Source organism: Merops nubicus, unplaced genomic scaffold (genome assembly GCF_000691845.1).
Source record: "Merops nubicus isolate BGI_N331 unplaced genomic scaffold, ASM69184v1 scaffold23088, whole genome shotgun sequence".
NCBI lineage: Eukaryota > Metazoa > Chordata > Aves > Coraciiformes > Meropidae > Merops > Merops nubicus.
The window spans coordinates 1-11754 of NW_008626661.1; the positions used below are offsets into that span (position 1 = coordinate 1).

At 40.0% G+C, this 11754-nt stretch overlaps 1 protein-coding gene across 1 annotated transcript; it reads right to left on the minus strand.

The window, feature by feature from the left end:
* Positions 1-5564: 5564 nt before the first annotated feature.
* Positions 5565-11232, minus strand: METTL6 (methyltransferase like 6; the record flags this gene model as incomplete). Its single annotated transcript, XM_008946089.1, has 4 exons — positions 5565-5970; positions 8472-8613; positions 10113-10283; positions 11053-11232. Coding segments are annotated over 4 exons (657 nt in total), but the record flags the coding sequence as incomplete, so codon positions are not given.
* Positions 11233-11754: the final 522 nt, after the last annotated feature.

Here is an 11754-nt window from a genome sequence, read left to right on the forward strand (position 1 = left end):
GATGAGCTTTGGAGGTCACTTCCAGTCTAGACATTCTATGATTCTATGATAATATCCCAAAATGTTTAAAGTGAGATAAAGCCAGCAAGATGTAAATGTAATTTTACTCCACTCTTCCTCTTTCCCTTGAAATGAGAAGAACTTGCTGGAGACAAAAGAAGAACTTGATGGAGACAAAATGGGAATTACTCAAGTAGGAGAAACTGTAAAATGGCAAACTAAGTTACAGCCAGCTTCACACAGTAATTAGTGAGAAAGATACAGGCTGTCTGCTCATGTGCATCTGATGCAGCTCTGCTCGAACGGCTGCTCAAATGGAGAGCAGCTCATCTATAAAACAAAAGAAGTGGGAAGAAAACAAGAGCAGTTCATATAAACAGAAATTAGTCTACTATTTCTGAAGAGTAAAAAATACTGTATTAAGGCACTGCATTTTGAAATCTGTGTCCTACGTCACTGACATTTCTAAGGTAAAAGTTTAATGGGACTCAGGTCAAACAGAAACAAACCACGAGTTGTCAGTGAAACAAATTATTGCCTCACAGCACCTTAGTCTCCCTCACATTGTGCCAAGAACATTCCTTCTAAATAACAAACATCCCTGAGATGCAACTATTTTAATTTAAAACCCTTTTGTTTTCTTTCTTCAGAGCTATTTAAGTAAGCAAAAAGAAGACCTAACTGCACCTAAGAAAAGACTAGCTGTCTTGTCTACGGTTAATCGTTACCAGCTCCCCCGGTGGTAGCCCTGTGAAAGATTTACACAATCCAGTGCTAGGGCTGAAAGGAAGGTAGCACTGGTTAGCAGCTAGTGCCATCTTGTGAACAAAACCCCTAAGACCCTTCACCCTTTTTAGTCTAACTGTACCAATGCAGCAGGGTAGAGGAAAAAAGTCCAACTTTTGCACAAGTAATTAACTTCATGATAAGAGCTCCACAAGCAGAGAACATGAGACTAATCAGGCCAGATAAAAGCTCTACAGAGTAGAGACAGCTCTAGAGAGAAGAACATTATTTTACAGTAGAGCTGATGGTAAGAGCAGCTATTCCTTTTTCACTCCATTGCAAATCATACCTAATGTTACCCTTACTTAAGAAGTACACATCATGTTGGCCACAAACTTTGCTAACCACCCTGACAGACAAACTTTCCCCCTTCCTTTTTTTTTTGAGGACAGTTTCTTTTCTAAAACCTGTGTTTCTCCTGTGCCTGGGCTTCAAACAGCAGTAGAACTCGAAACATGTACTAAAATGGTGTAATAAAAAGGGATTTATGCTATAAATCCAGCAGGCTGCTAAACACAGGGATCACCATCCTCTCAACCCCCCTATGGACTCCATGAGAGGTGGATTTGCTGTCTTGTGACCAGGAACAGACTGGAAACTAGGGACAGATCAAGCCAAGAGCAGCATTGCCACTTCTGTAACATGCATGCATCGATCACACCTGTGTCTTTGGCAAAGACCTTCAAAAGCAACTGGATTTCCCAGAGATGAGACCTCAGACTTGCTGGAAAAGGAGGTAAATGTTCCCAAACAGAATTGCTTAAGTAGAGGAACACAAAATCACTAGTCCTTTGGAAGAACCATGTAGTCGTCTTCTTGTGCCCTTGTCTTCCCCAATTTCAGAGCAGTAGTATTTTCTCCCCGTTGCAAACACAACAAATGGTGAACATCAGCCTGGCAAGTGGGAATGAAGAAGGTTCTCTAATGAACATCTTACCTGGCTAGTGGCTTTTACCCTGGAAGTGATGCTGCTGTGTCTCCCCACAGCAGCTCACCAGCTGCCTTGTTCCAACCAATGAACTCACACTACAAATGCAGAGTGCAAACAATCCTGTCCTGAACCTACTGCACCCAAGGGCCAGATGTTTTTGCAGGATGTATAACTAGCAAGTGTCTGCTCCCCAATGTCTGAGACAGCTCACAATCCTTCCTAACAACAACAAGCATAACCAGTGAAATATTCATCACAGCTCCGCTACAGGCGGTAAGAGTCCATAAACACAGACTTACCTGTTTTCACTAACTGTATCTTAACACTACCTTCCCATATAAAATTCTACTTCCCAGGAAGTCTTGTGTGTATTACTAATATCTCATACAATTAGGTGTTGCCCTTCTGCCTGCCTGTAACACTAGCCTACTTTTGGGAGCTGCAGGCTTTCGTTCCCAAAATTTCACCTTTTACTTGAAGACCTCATTTAACTGCACGTCATCCCTGGGCCTGTGGAACTCATTTTTTTTTTTCCCCAGAACCTTACCTTTTTTCCTTTACATATTGATTTTGAATACTGATATCCTCTCCAAATATATATCTTTCAAATAACTCTTCCAGTAAAACACTTCCTAAGTGGTAATTTGTATCTCAGTATATTCAGATGTATAAACTGTACAAAAGATCAAGAAAAAGAACATCAGTTAGGCCTATAAATGAGCTTTCAGGTTTCCTAAACCACTTTTCTCCTATCAGGCCAAGGCTGTGTGTTTTACAGTTGGCTGCTGCTGATTCTAAATGCTAGTGTTTTAGGTCCCACTTTTACAGCACTTTGTCTCAAAGGCACGATGCACAGCCAACCACAGGGATGGTGTTATATTAACTGCTTAAACATTCTGCCTCAGGAAGCCAAGGAACCTTGAGGTACCTGGAAGATGCAAAGAAGTAGCCTTTTAGCTATCAAATGAACACACAAAACCTGCTGTGATACCACTACCGTGAAGTTCCAATGCGTTTTTCTCAGCAGCCCCTGTTTCTGAGGAAGGAAAGCTTACCCATGCCTACAGTACAGGCACAACACACCTCTGCATTTCTGTCTAATCTGAGCTTGTTCTCAAACACACTGGACAAAATCAACAAAATTTGACAGAACAGTAAAGGCCACAAAATGTCAGAAGGCTCAAAGACATATTTCTGTAAATTTGACTAAAATGGCCATCAGAAAGACCTTGCTCATGTCCTGACTGGGGCACGGCCCCACTAACATGATTCATTAATATATGCTGCCTAATTCCAGCAGGAGACATCAGAGAAACCCACATTGGAAAGTGACATTTCGGATTCCCGAGCCACAGGAAAAGCTTTAACCAGAGTTCATACTTTATTAAACATCAGAGAGTGTAATCACAGCCCATCAAACAAACAAAAAATTAATAATGAATAAATAAATTGGGGTTTCTTAGTCCCACTACTTCAATAATTACTTGCTTCTATTCTAAATACTGCTCAGAACAGGGTGAGGGCATGAAATAACTTACTGCAAGCATTTCTTAAAGCTCACTCAACTTCCTCAGACTTCACCACAGTTGCAAAAACTTGCAATGATTTAGAGTTCACAGAAGCAGAGGCACAGAGACCAAATAAAGCTTTCTGACCATTTACCCCAGAATTTATGACAACTACAGATGAAGGCCTTTCTGTCAGGGGCACTAATGCATGCTACTTTATTTTCCAGGTCTCACCGGAAATGAGAGCTAAAAATTAGAAGAGCTTCTCTTCATTTAATGGGTGGCTACACAAAAAGTAACAGTAGTTCCTAAAGTAGGAATGCACAGAAACACTGAAGGTACAGCAAGCCAAAGAAAAAGGTGTATTACTGTTCAGGCAACAGTTAGGTCAGGGTAAAAATGAAGTCAACGGCTGTCTGCAGCCAAGTCTTTTGGGTTGAATCCAACCTTCCAACTAAGCAAAGTGACAAGGCTCCACATGAGGCAGCCCTTCAGTCTCATTCACCTGCTCTGTCCTCTGAAAGGACCAAGAACCCAGGCCTGTAAAGTGCCTGGTGTTACCAGCCCCAACCCACCCCTAAAAATCAACACCAAATTGCTGTACTGAAGATGAACATTTGCTGAGGGAAGCCACAAAAGGATGACTGCTCAGATTAGAATAATGCTGATGTTAAACCTCTTTTTCACAGATTTTTTTCATTTACTATTAATGTCACTAAATGTTTATTACTCATATGGCAAAGTGCTGATGGGTTGCACAGCAGGGGTCAGCAGTGGCTACATCCCTGCAGTGATACTCCGTAAGATGTCAGGCAACAATGCTCCCCAAAGAGCCCTCAGGGGAACTGTGCTGTTTAACTGCTTCTTCCTCTCTGGCCAGAGTCTGATGATACAATAAATCCAGCTTTGGGGCTCATGGTATCAGGCCAAAAAAAAGCTGTGGTGCTCTGATGCAAAGCTATTTAAAGGCATGTCAACCAAGTAAGACCTCTGACAGCTCCGATTTGTTAAAAAAATTCTGACTGGTTAACTTTGTAACATTGGGCTTTATGCTGGAAAAGTTATTACATCTTTCTCTCCAAGTGTACACACCCACCACAGAGAGTGCTAAAAAAAAAAAAAATCATTATCTTATGGATATCAATCATTATCTTATCACTAGTTTGCCATAAACAGAGGCAAATACTCACCCCTGGTCCCCATCAAACATGTACGTCTGGCTCATTTAGCAACACACAAGTCCACTGGAAAGACAGCCTGAGTCAATCACATACTGATATATGCTGCAAGAGATGAAATGCCTGCTCAGAATAGGGCCACCATAAAATAAAGCCTCAGGTTGCTCAAGGCCTTGCCCAGTCTATTTCCAAGTCCAGAAGTTCACCAACTTCTCTGGGCCTTGTCCCAGTATGTGACCCCCCTACACATACAGATAAAAAAAAAAAAAAAAAAAATTAATTTAGCATTTCATTGGAATTTTCCTTGTGGCAACCTGGGTACATTGCACAAGATCAGCACAGCCTGTCACACAAGTCACCAGATACTTCTGAGCTCCTCTGCTGCAGAGCAGCTGTTCAAAATGCAGGTTAAAGATCCAGAAACTTTTTTTTTTTAAGGTTATATCATCCAAGAACAAAGAACTGGTTCTGCAGTGCAAAGCACCAGGGCTGCTGAAGGGCAAGGATGAAGGTCCTTCCAGCAGCGAAGTCCGTGGCAGTCTATGAGCCATAGACTAAATACAGTGAGACATACAATCAATACAGTGGTTTGTAGTGACAGGAACAGCAGAGACCAACAACACCTTTCCTAAGGGATAGGAAAGAATTAAGAGCTCAGCTCAGGAAAGAAGCAGCAGACTATACTTGATATAAAAGCGAGTACTTCTGACTCACTGATTTCAGTTCCAAATGGGAAACTGACTCCCAAAACTTCAACCACTCTAGCCCAAACAAAGAATGTCTGAAATTAATCAGGGATAAAGGTGACCTGATCCTGTAACAACTTTCTTCAAGCACGAAATCAGATAAATTAGGATCTTATTTAGAATATAAACATTGGTTTAGATATCTAAATGCTGAGCACACTAAAAAGATACCATTAATAAAATACCAAAGCAGCTTACATTACACCACTCACTGTTTCATTTCTGTTCCTGAGAAATTAGAAGTCCTACAAGTACTGAAAACAGATGAAATACTGGAACTTTACCATGCCACAAAACCCACAAGTGAGAGAAACCCAAGAATGCTTATTTTAAAAACAGTTTTTAATAAAAATGAAAATAATTATGATAATAACTAATGAAAACTAGTGCTTAAAATTAGCCATATTTAATTAGCTTTACCTTATGCTCCAACAATGCTGCACATGATTTACTTCAGAAGCAGGAATACAGACATTCAACATGTTTCCAGCATCACTAAACCATCTTAAATTTGAATTAGAAATAGAATTCATGTTTTGTATCTGAGGATGAAAATCAAGAGGTACTTGGCACAGTCATTTCAGGTTTACCAGAAAGATGAGCACACACAAGGAAAAACTACATGCTAGCTTCCATTTCAAACAAACAATGCCATTGCTAATCAGCAAGAACTTGTGTCTTACTGAAAGGCTTTTGAAATTTGCTTTGAAGAAAAACTCTTGGAACACACAAGTCTTCTTTCCTGTTCACAGTTTCTCGCTGCACATATTCATTGACCACTTGCTCATATCCCTCAGCCTTGAAAAGCTGAGACAAGAACTCTGGAAGAGAAAGAAAAAAAAAAAAAAGATTTAATATTATGTTTAAGCTATTTTTAAAACACTACTCAGCATCCATACACGTGTTCTTGTGTTCAGCATGAAAAAACACACAGGGCTTCTGATTTCAAGCTGTTCTGTGCAGGCAACTGCTGAATAAAAACCAACACAGATCTCCTTTAAGAACACCAACCTAAGCAGGACAGCTCACACAACGGGGGTCTAGCCCAGTTACTCAGTTTAGTCTCCACAACTTGTCACACTCTCATTTTTACTAAGCCTTGCCATTCTCATTGTGACTGACACCAGTGCATTTTCACTTTGTGCAGCTGACCTTCATGAGCTGGATACCTGACCGGTTTCCCATCTTCCCAAGGAAATCCAGCCTTGCAGATGTATGCCTGCTGGAGGAAGAATACCACCCTCTGCTGCTGGGCATTCACATGCCACTGCTCAACAGAAAAATGGGCAAAATTGCCAAGTGGACAGATAGAGTGGTACCAAGCCAACAGCAGGTCACTCTGGAAGTATCTTCTGTGAACAGCAGGACCCCACCCAAAGCGTGTCGCCCCCAGGGAAGGCAGACAGCCCCCACAAACCAGGTGACCTCTGCAAGCAGAGACGGCTGCTTGGGCTATTGACTTGTCATGTTCATTAAAAATCACCACTTTTTCTTTCCTGTACCTTCTTCCTTTTACTCAGGCAGTAACTCCACAATAAATTTAGGCTGTCCTAGACCTGTGCTACATGACAGAAAATAAAGAAATGCCATTTTTCACTGCTCAGGGGGATCCTGTGGCTGCAGCAGCCCCAGCACTAGCAGAGGTGGTGTGCTGAGGGCTGAAATCTCATTGTGAGGAAGCTGTGCATACATTGTCACACAAAACTACAGCCATGCATTCCTCCACAAATTGAATATTATTTCCAACGGTGGAAGAATAGATTTTTTTTCCCATGGAATAAGCTCAGTGTTATTATCCAAAGCCAGACATTATTACAATTAACTATCATTCAAATCATCCCATGTAGCAATTACTTGGTGTATCTGTGCAGTGCTAAATGAAAAAGAGCATGGATTGCAAACTGTGAGGAAATGACTGGAGTCATTTTTCCAGGAACAAAAGAATTCTCAAGCACTATGCTATATTTGTATAAAACTAGGGAAATGAAGGAGATGACGATTTGATACATATGAAGGAGATGAGAGCAGAGGTGGCCCAAGAGGCAGTCACAGAGCAGCCCAAGGCAAACTGATTGCTAGCATGAGCAAGATAAACTCTTTTCTCCTTCCTTCCTTCTTCCTCCTAACTCAATTCCTCTCCCAAAGCAAACATGCATACTAGGTAAGGAATTTCTCATTCAGAAACGATCCTAACACAATGAAAATAGGATTTAAAATTCCACAGGTAGATCAGTCTCTTATTTGTCCCCTTTAGCATTCATTCTTTTTTTAAGAGATGATTGTTTTAACAGAACTAAAAATCACTCTAGGAACAACTAGTTCTAGAAATGGTTCAATAAAACCATAGCACAGCCTGCATTATCTTAGATTTCATCATTGTCCCATAAAGAATAGAGACAGCTCAGACGAGACTAATGCTTTTTATGTATCAGAAGCAAATAGGTAATAAGTTATGTCATAAAACAGGAATAATATTTACTTGACTCCAAATCTGTCTCTTCAGAGGCTGTATTTTGCTGTAGACTAAGAACAAAGAGCCCCACAGAAATAAACACACAACTCTTATTACACAATGCCCTATAACTGATAGGAGGAAGTAACACTGCACTGAAGTTTAGCATGAGGAATTGGGAGTTAGAAGATGAGCCATAATCCCAAGTCATTGTAAGAGTCTAAATCAATTCCTTCATGTCTCTGTGCTTCAAATTCTCCACCAGTAAATTGCACTAATTACCTTCCTTCATAAAGCTTTGTCAGCATTGAATGAAAAACTGTTTAAATACTGTATAAGAAGGAAATGGTTTTTTGAATCTTCTCTACTAATGAACAGAAGACAGAGTGAGCACAGCCAGTCAGCACTATCTCAGAAGGAGTGTGCACTAGCCTTTCAGAACTGTAATCATCCTTCTGCTTCAGAAGTCACCAACTTCTTAGCAGACCTCATCTTGAACACCAGGAACAGACTTGCAAAGAACAATGCCAAGATAACTGCCAAGTTGCCTCATGAAGATGATAGGTTCTATTGCTGAACATCGGTTTCCTTCCCCTAGACAAGAAATCTGAATAAAATTCAGCAAATTCAGAAACTACTGCTCTTGGCACACAACAGCACACACAAGAAGCTTGTAAACAAGAGAGTGTTCTAAAAAGCCCTGCCAGTCTCAATATCTTCTTCCTCCCAAAAAGGATTGCAAATGAAGTACATCATGATTTAATGATTCACCCATGTAAAACAAAACGTTCACATGCACATTGGCAATTCCCTGAAGCATGTGTATACAGAAAATTCACAGCAAAGAAAGCATTCTACAGTATGTCTTACCTTCAGTAAAAAAATATGATCTTGTCCCATCTTGTCTAACATAAAAGTTTTCCCCAAGTTTCCTGCCAGATTTAAACCTGAGCATTGCGTGGTCATACAGTCCATAGTCCCTGAACAAGACACACTTGCCTGGTTTTAATACCTGTCACATAACACATATATGCTTTAATAAGGCAAATAGATTCAGGCACATAGGTATATATATTTGCATATGCAGACAGACACATACAGCTATGACAAGGTATCCTAACACATTCAATACAGAAATGATACATATTGAATTAATTCCCTGCACAACAAAAAAAGTTGTATATAAACTGGATCGTGTGCTCCTAAAAATGTCTCCCCATGAACAGCTTTAAGATACCTGTTTGGATACTGATCAGCTAAATAAGCTTTTTGCAACACTCTTCAAATACAGAGGAGAGAAGAAAATCTAGTTTAACAATAAAAATTAAGTCCTAACAGAGCATTATCTTTATTGGGTAGTGTACAGTCTAGAACCTCATTTTGCTTAATGATTAACAATAAAATTTAGAATACCATAACTTTTTTCCTTCATGTGAGAAAAAAATGTTGCAATATAATAAGAAAGGAACAATTTCAAGGAAACACATTGTGGGTTTGAGGGTTTTTTTAAAATTTCTCTTTGGTAAAGAAATAAAGCCATAAAGAGTTTAGAATTTATAAATGCATGGTCACTGGTCATGCTGACTTCAGGCATTTGATGCACACAACTTCCCTACCTCATCAAATACCAGCTGCATTTGTTAGAGAAGAAAAGGGGTACTTGCCACTTGCAAACTTGTGCAGAAACCTACCAGTGAGTTAAATGAACCAGGCGTCTCCACAGAGAAAACAATAATTATCCCTTTCATGTGCACAAGCTAAAACCAATCTGACTTTGGAAAACACCTGGAGATGCCCCAGAAAAATCTGACATTCCCTTTTCAAACTACTAATGACAAAACAGGACATCTCATAATCTAAAACCCAAAATACACACATATGGATAAACAAAAAATATGATCACTATTTCCCTCTGCAGTCAATATATTACATCCCAGGGGAATTCAGAACACCCCCAGCACGGATCCTTTAAACAGCCCTCCAGATGGGCCTTTCCTAGTCTATCAGCTAACAAACGCAGCCCAGGGAGACATCAATCTCTAGATTAACTTTGATTTCTGAACACCCCACTCCTATATCACCATGGATCAAGTCTGTTTAGTAACAACAGTGCCATCCTCACTGCAAGTCACTGTGTCTTCTGAAGGGCAATTTTGGCTCACTGTCACTCGTGCCTTACCAGCGCAGGCCCTTCTGCAACCCACAAGCATTATTTGTAGCATGCAGCCTGGGAGCCCCAGCTGCAGGTTCAGAACACCTTTTTGTTCTCTGGATGGCATGCATTAAGCCAGAATCTAAACCACTTCACAATACCAAGAGAGGAAAAAAAACCCACTGTTAAAAACCTCTGAGTCCCATATAGTAGGTGAACTAACTTAATAGGCTAATAGAATGTAGTGTTGAGGATCACCATTACAAGAGGGGTTCTTTCCTCAGAAAAAAACCAAATTGTACTTTCAAGCTAAAATGAAGGAAAGTGCTTTACAGACTGTAAAAATCAGCTGGTTTTACCTTGTAAATGTTCTTCAAGACAAGATGCATTTTGTCAGGATGAATGGCAGAAAGCACAAAGATAAGTGTGACAACATCCACAGAATCTGCTGGTATATTTTCTAGAAGATCATCTTTAGTAAGATCACACTGGAACACTTTACACCTTTCAGGCCTGTATAAGGCATTTTGCTAGGGAAATGAAAAGATCATGCTTTCACTCAAAATCTGCAGCAGTTGCTAATCCAACACTCATGAAGCTTATCAGAGAGCAACACAAAACATGGTGGAAAAAAGTTGACAACTAACAGGTGAGTAGCACAATCCAGAAATTCTTCACTGCATACAACAGTGGTGAAACTACAACTACTAGAATAGTCTGTTCTCAGGAATTTGAGAAGGGATGTGCATTAAGACAGCTCAGAAAACACACCAGTTCTGTTCTACCACTGCCTCTACTCTTCAAAAATACAGAAATATTATCCAAAGAAATTCTGTGTTACAAGATGATCCACGTACAGCTCTTGAGCTATAAGCAGACTGTAAACAGTTTGGGTTCTTATCACATACCCTGCAGCTGGGCTGTTCCAGCCCACTGTTTTGCTGGGTAAAAGGAGAACTGGTCTTGGCAAGAAAGCAGTTCAACATACACTGTGGAGTCTTGTGCTCTACAATCAGCAGAGATGCAGTAGTGCTCTCCAAAAACAGTCTCCACAAATCATTCAAGTAATACTGTTGAATATTACCATAATGCTACAATTTGACACTGAAAAGCCAGGCCTTCAGCAGCCATTTGGCTTCTTGCATAGTAGCTCCATTGAAATGGATCGGTCTCCATTTTTGGCAAAAGAAGTTCTACCCATCTTACAAAATGGAAGTCAAAAGAAGACTGTCATTCCAGTCATTTGTAATTTCAGAAGCTTTTAAAGACTTTAAAAGAAGTTCTAAATATCACACCAACCTTCACGTACTCAACAGCTCTAGGAGAGAAATCACAGGCATATGCAAAAATATGCACATCTTCTTCTAAGAGTGGAAACAAGCAGTTCCCAACACCACAGCCTGCTTCCAGAATGGTCAGCTTCTGATCTGCAAACTGGGGAGGAAGAAATCCAAGATACAGCACACCACTCTTGTTTTCCTCATGACACAAGAAGAGACACTGTTCAATCAGCATTTTAAAAGCTGTAATCAGTTTTAACTAATTCAAAAACCAGAGTAGGCATCCACTAGAGAATCTGATGCCTCAAAACAGAAATCCCGATTTCTGCAAAATTTAAAATCTTTTTAGAATATATTAATTTCTTTACTCTTCTACCCCTTAAATAGTCAGATTGTTGTACCATTTGTGTCTTGTCTTTCATTCAGCTATAATGAACAACAGATGGACCCGGCTATTCCCCTTAACGATGTTGTGCAATTAGCCTGCAATTCTGGATGCTTTTCTTTAAGGTAGCATTCTGAAGGGCATCAACTTCCATCTGAAAATGTCAAATCACAGAGAGACAAGCTGTCTATTTAGGACACAAAACAAATATTCCAGGTTTCATTCTCAGTATCCAGTTTGGATCAATTATAAACTGAAACCAAACCAATGTGTCTGATTCTGAGAAGGCACTTTTGACATTAAAAGAAACTACCTGGGGAGGGGCAACCAACATTA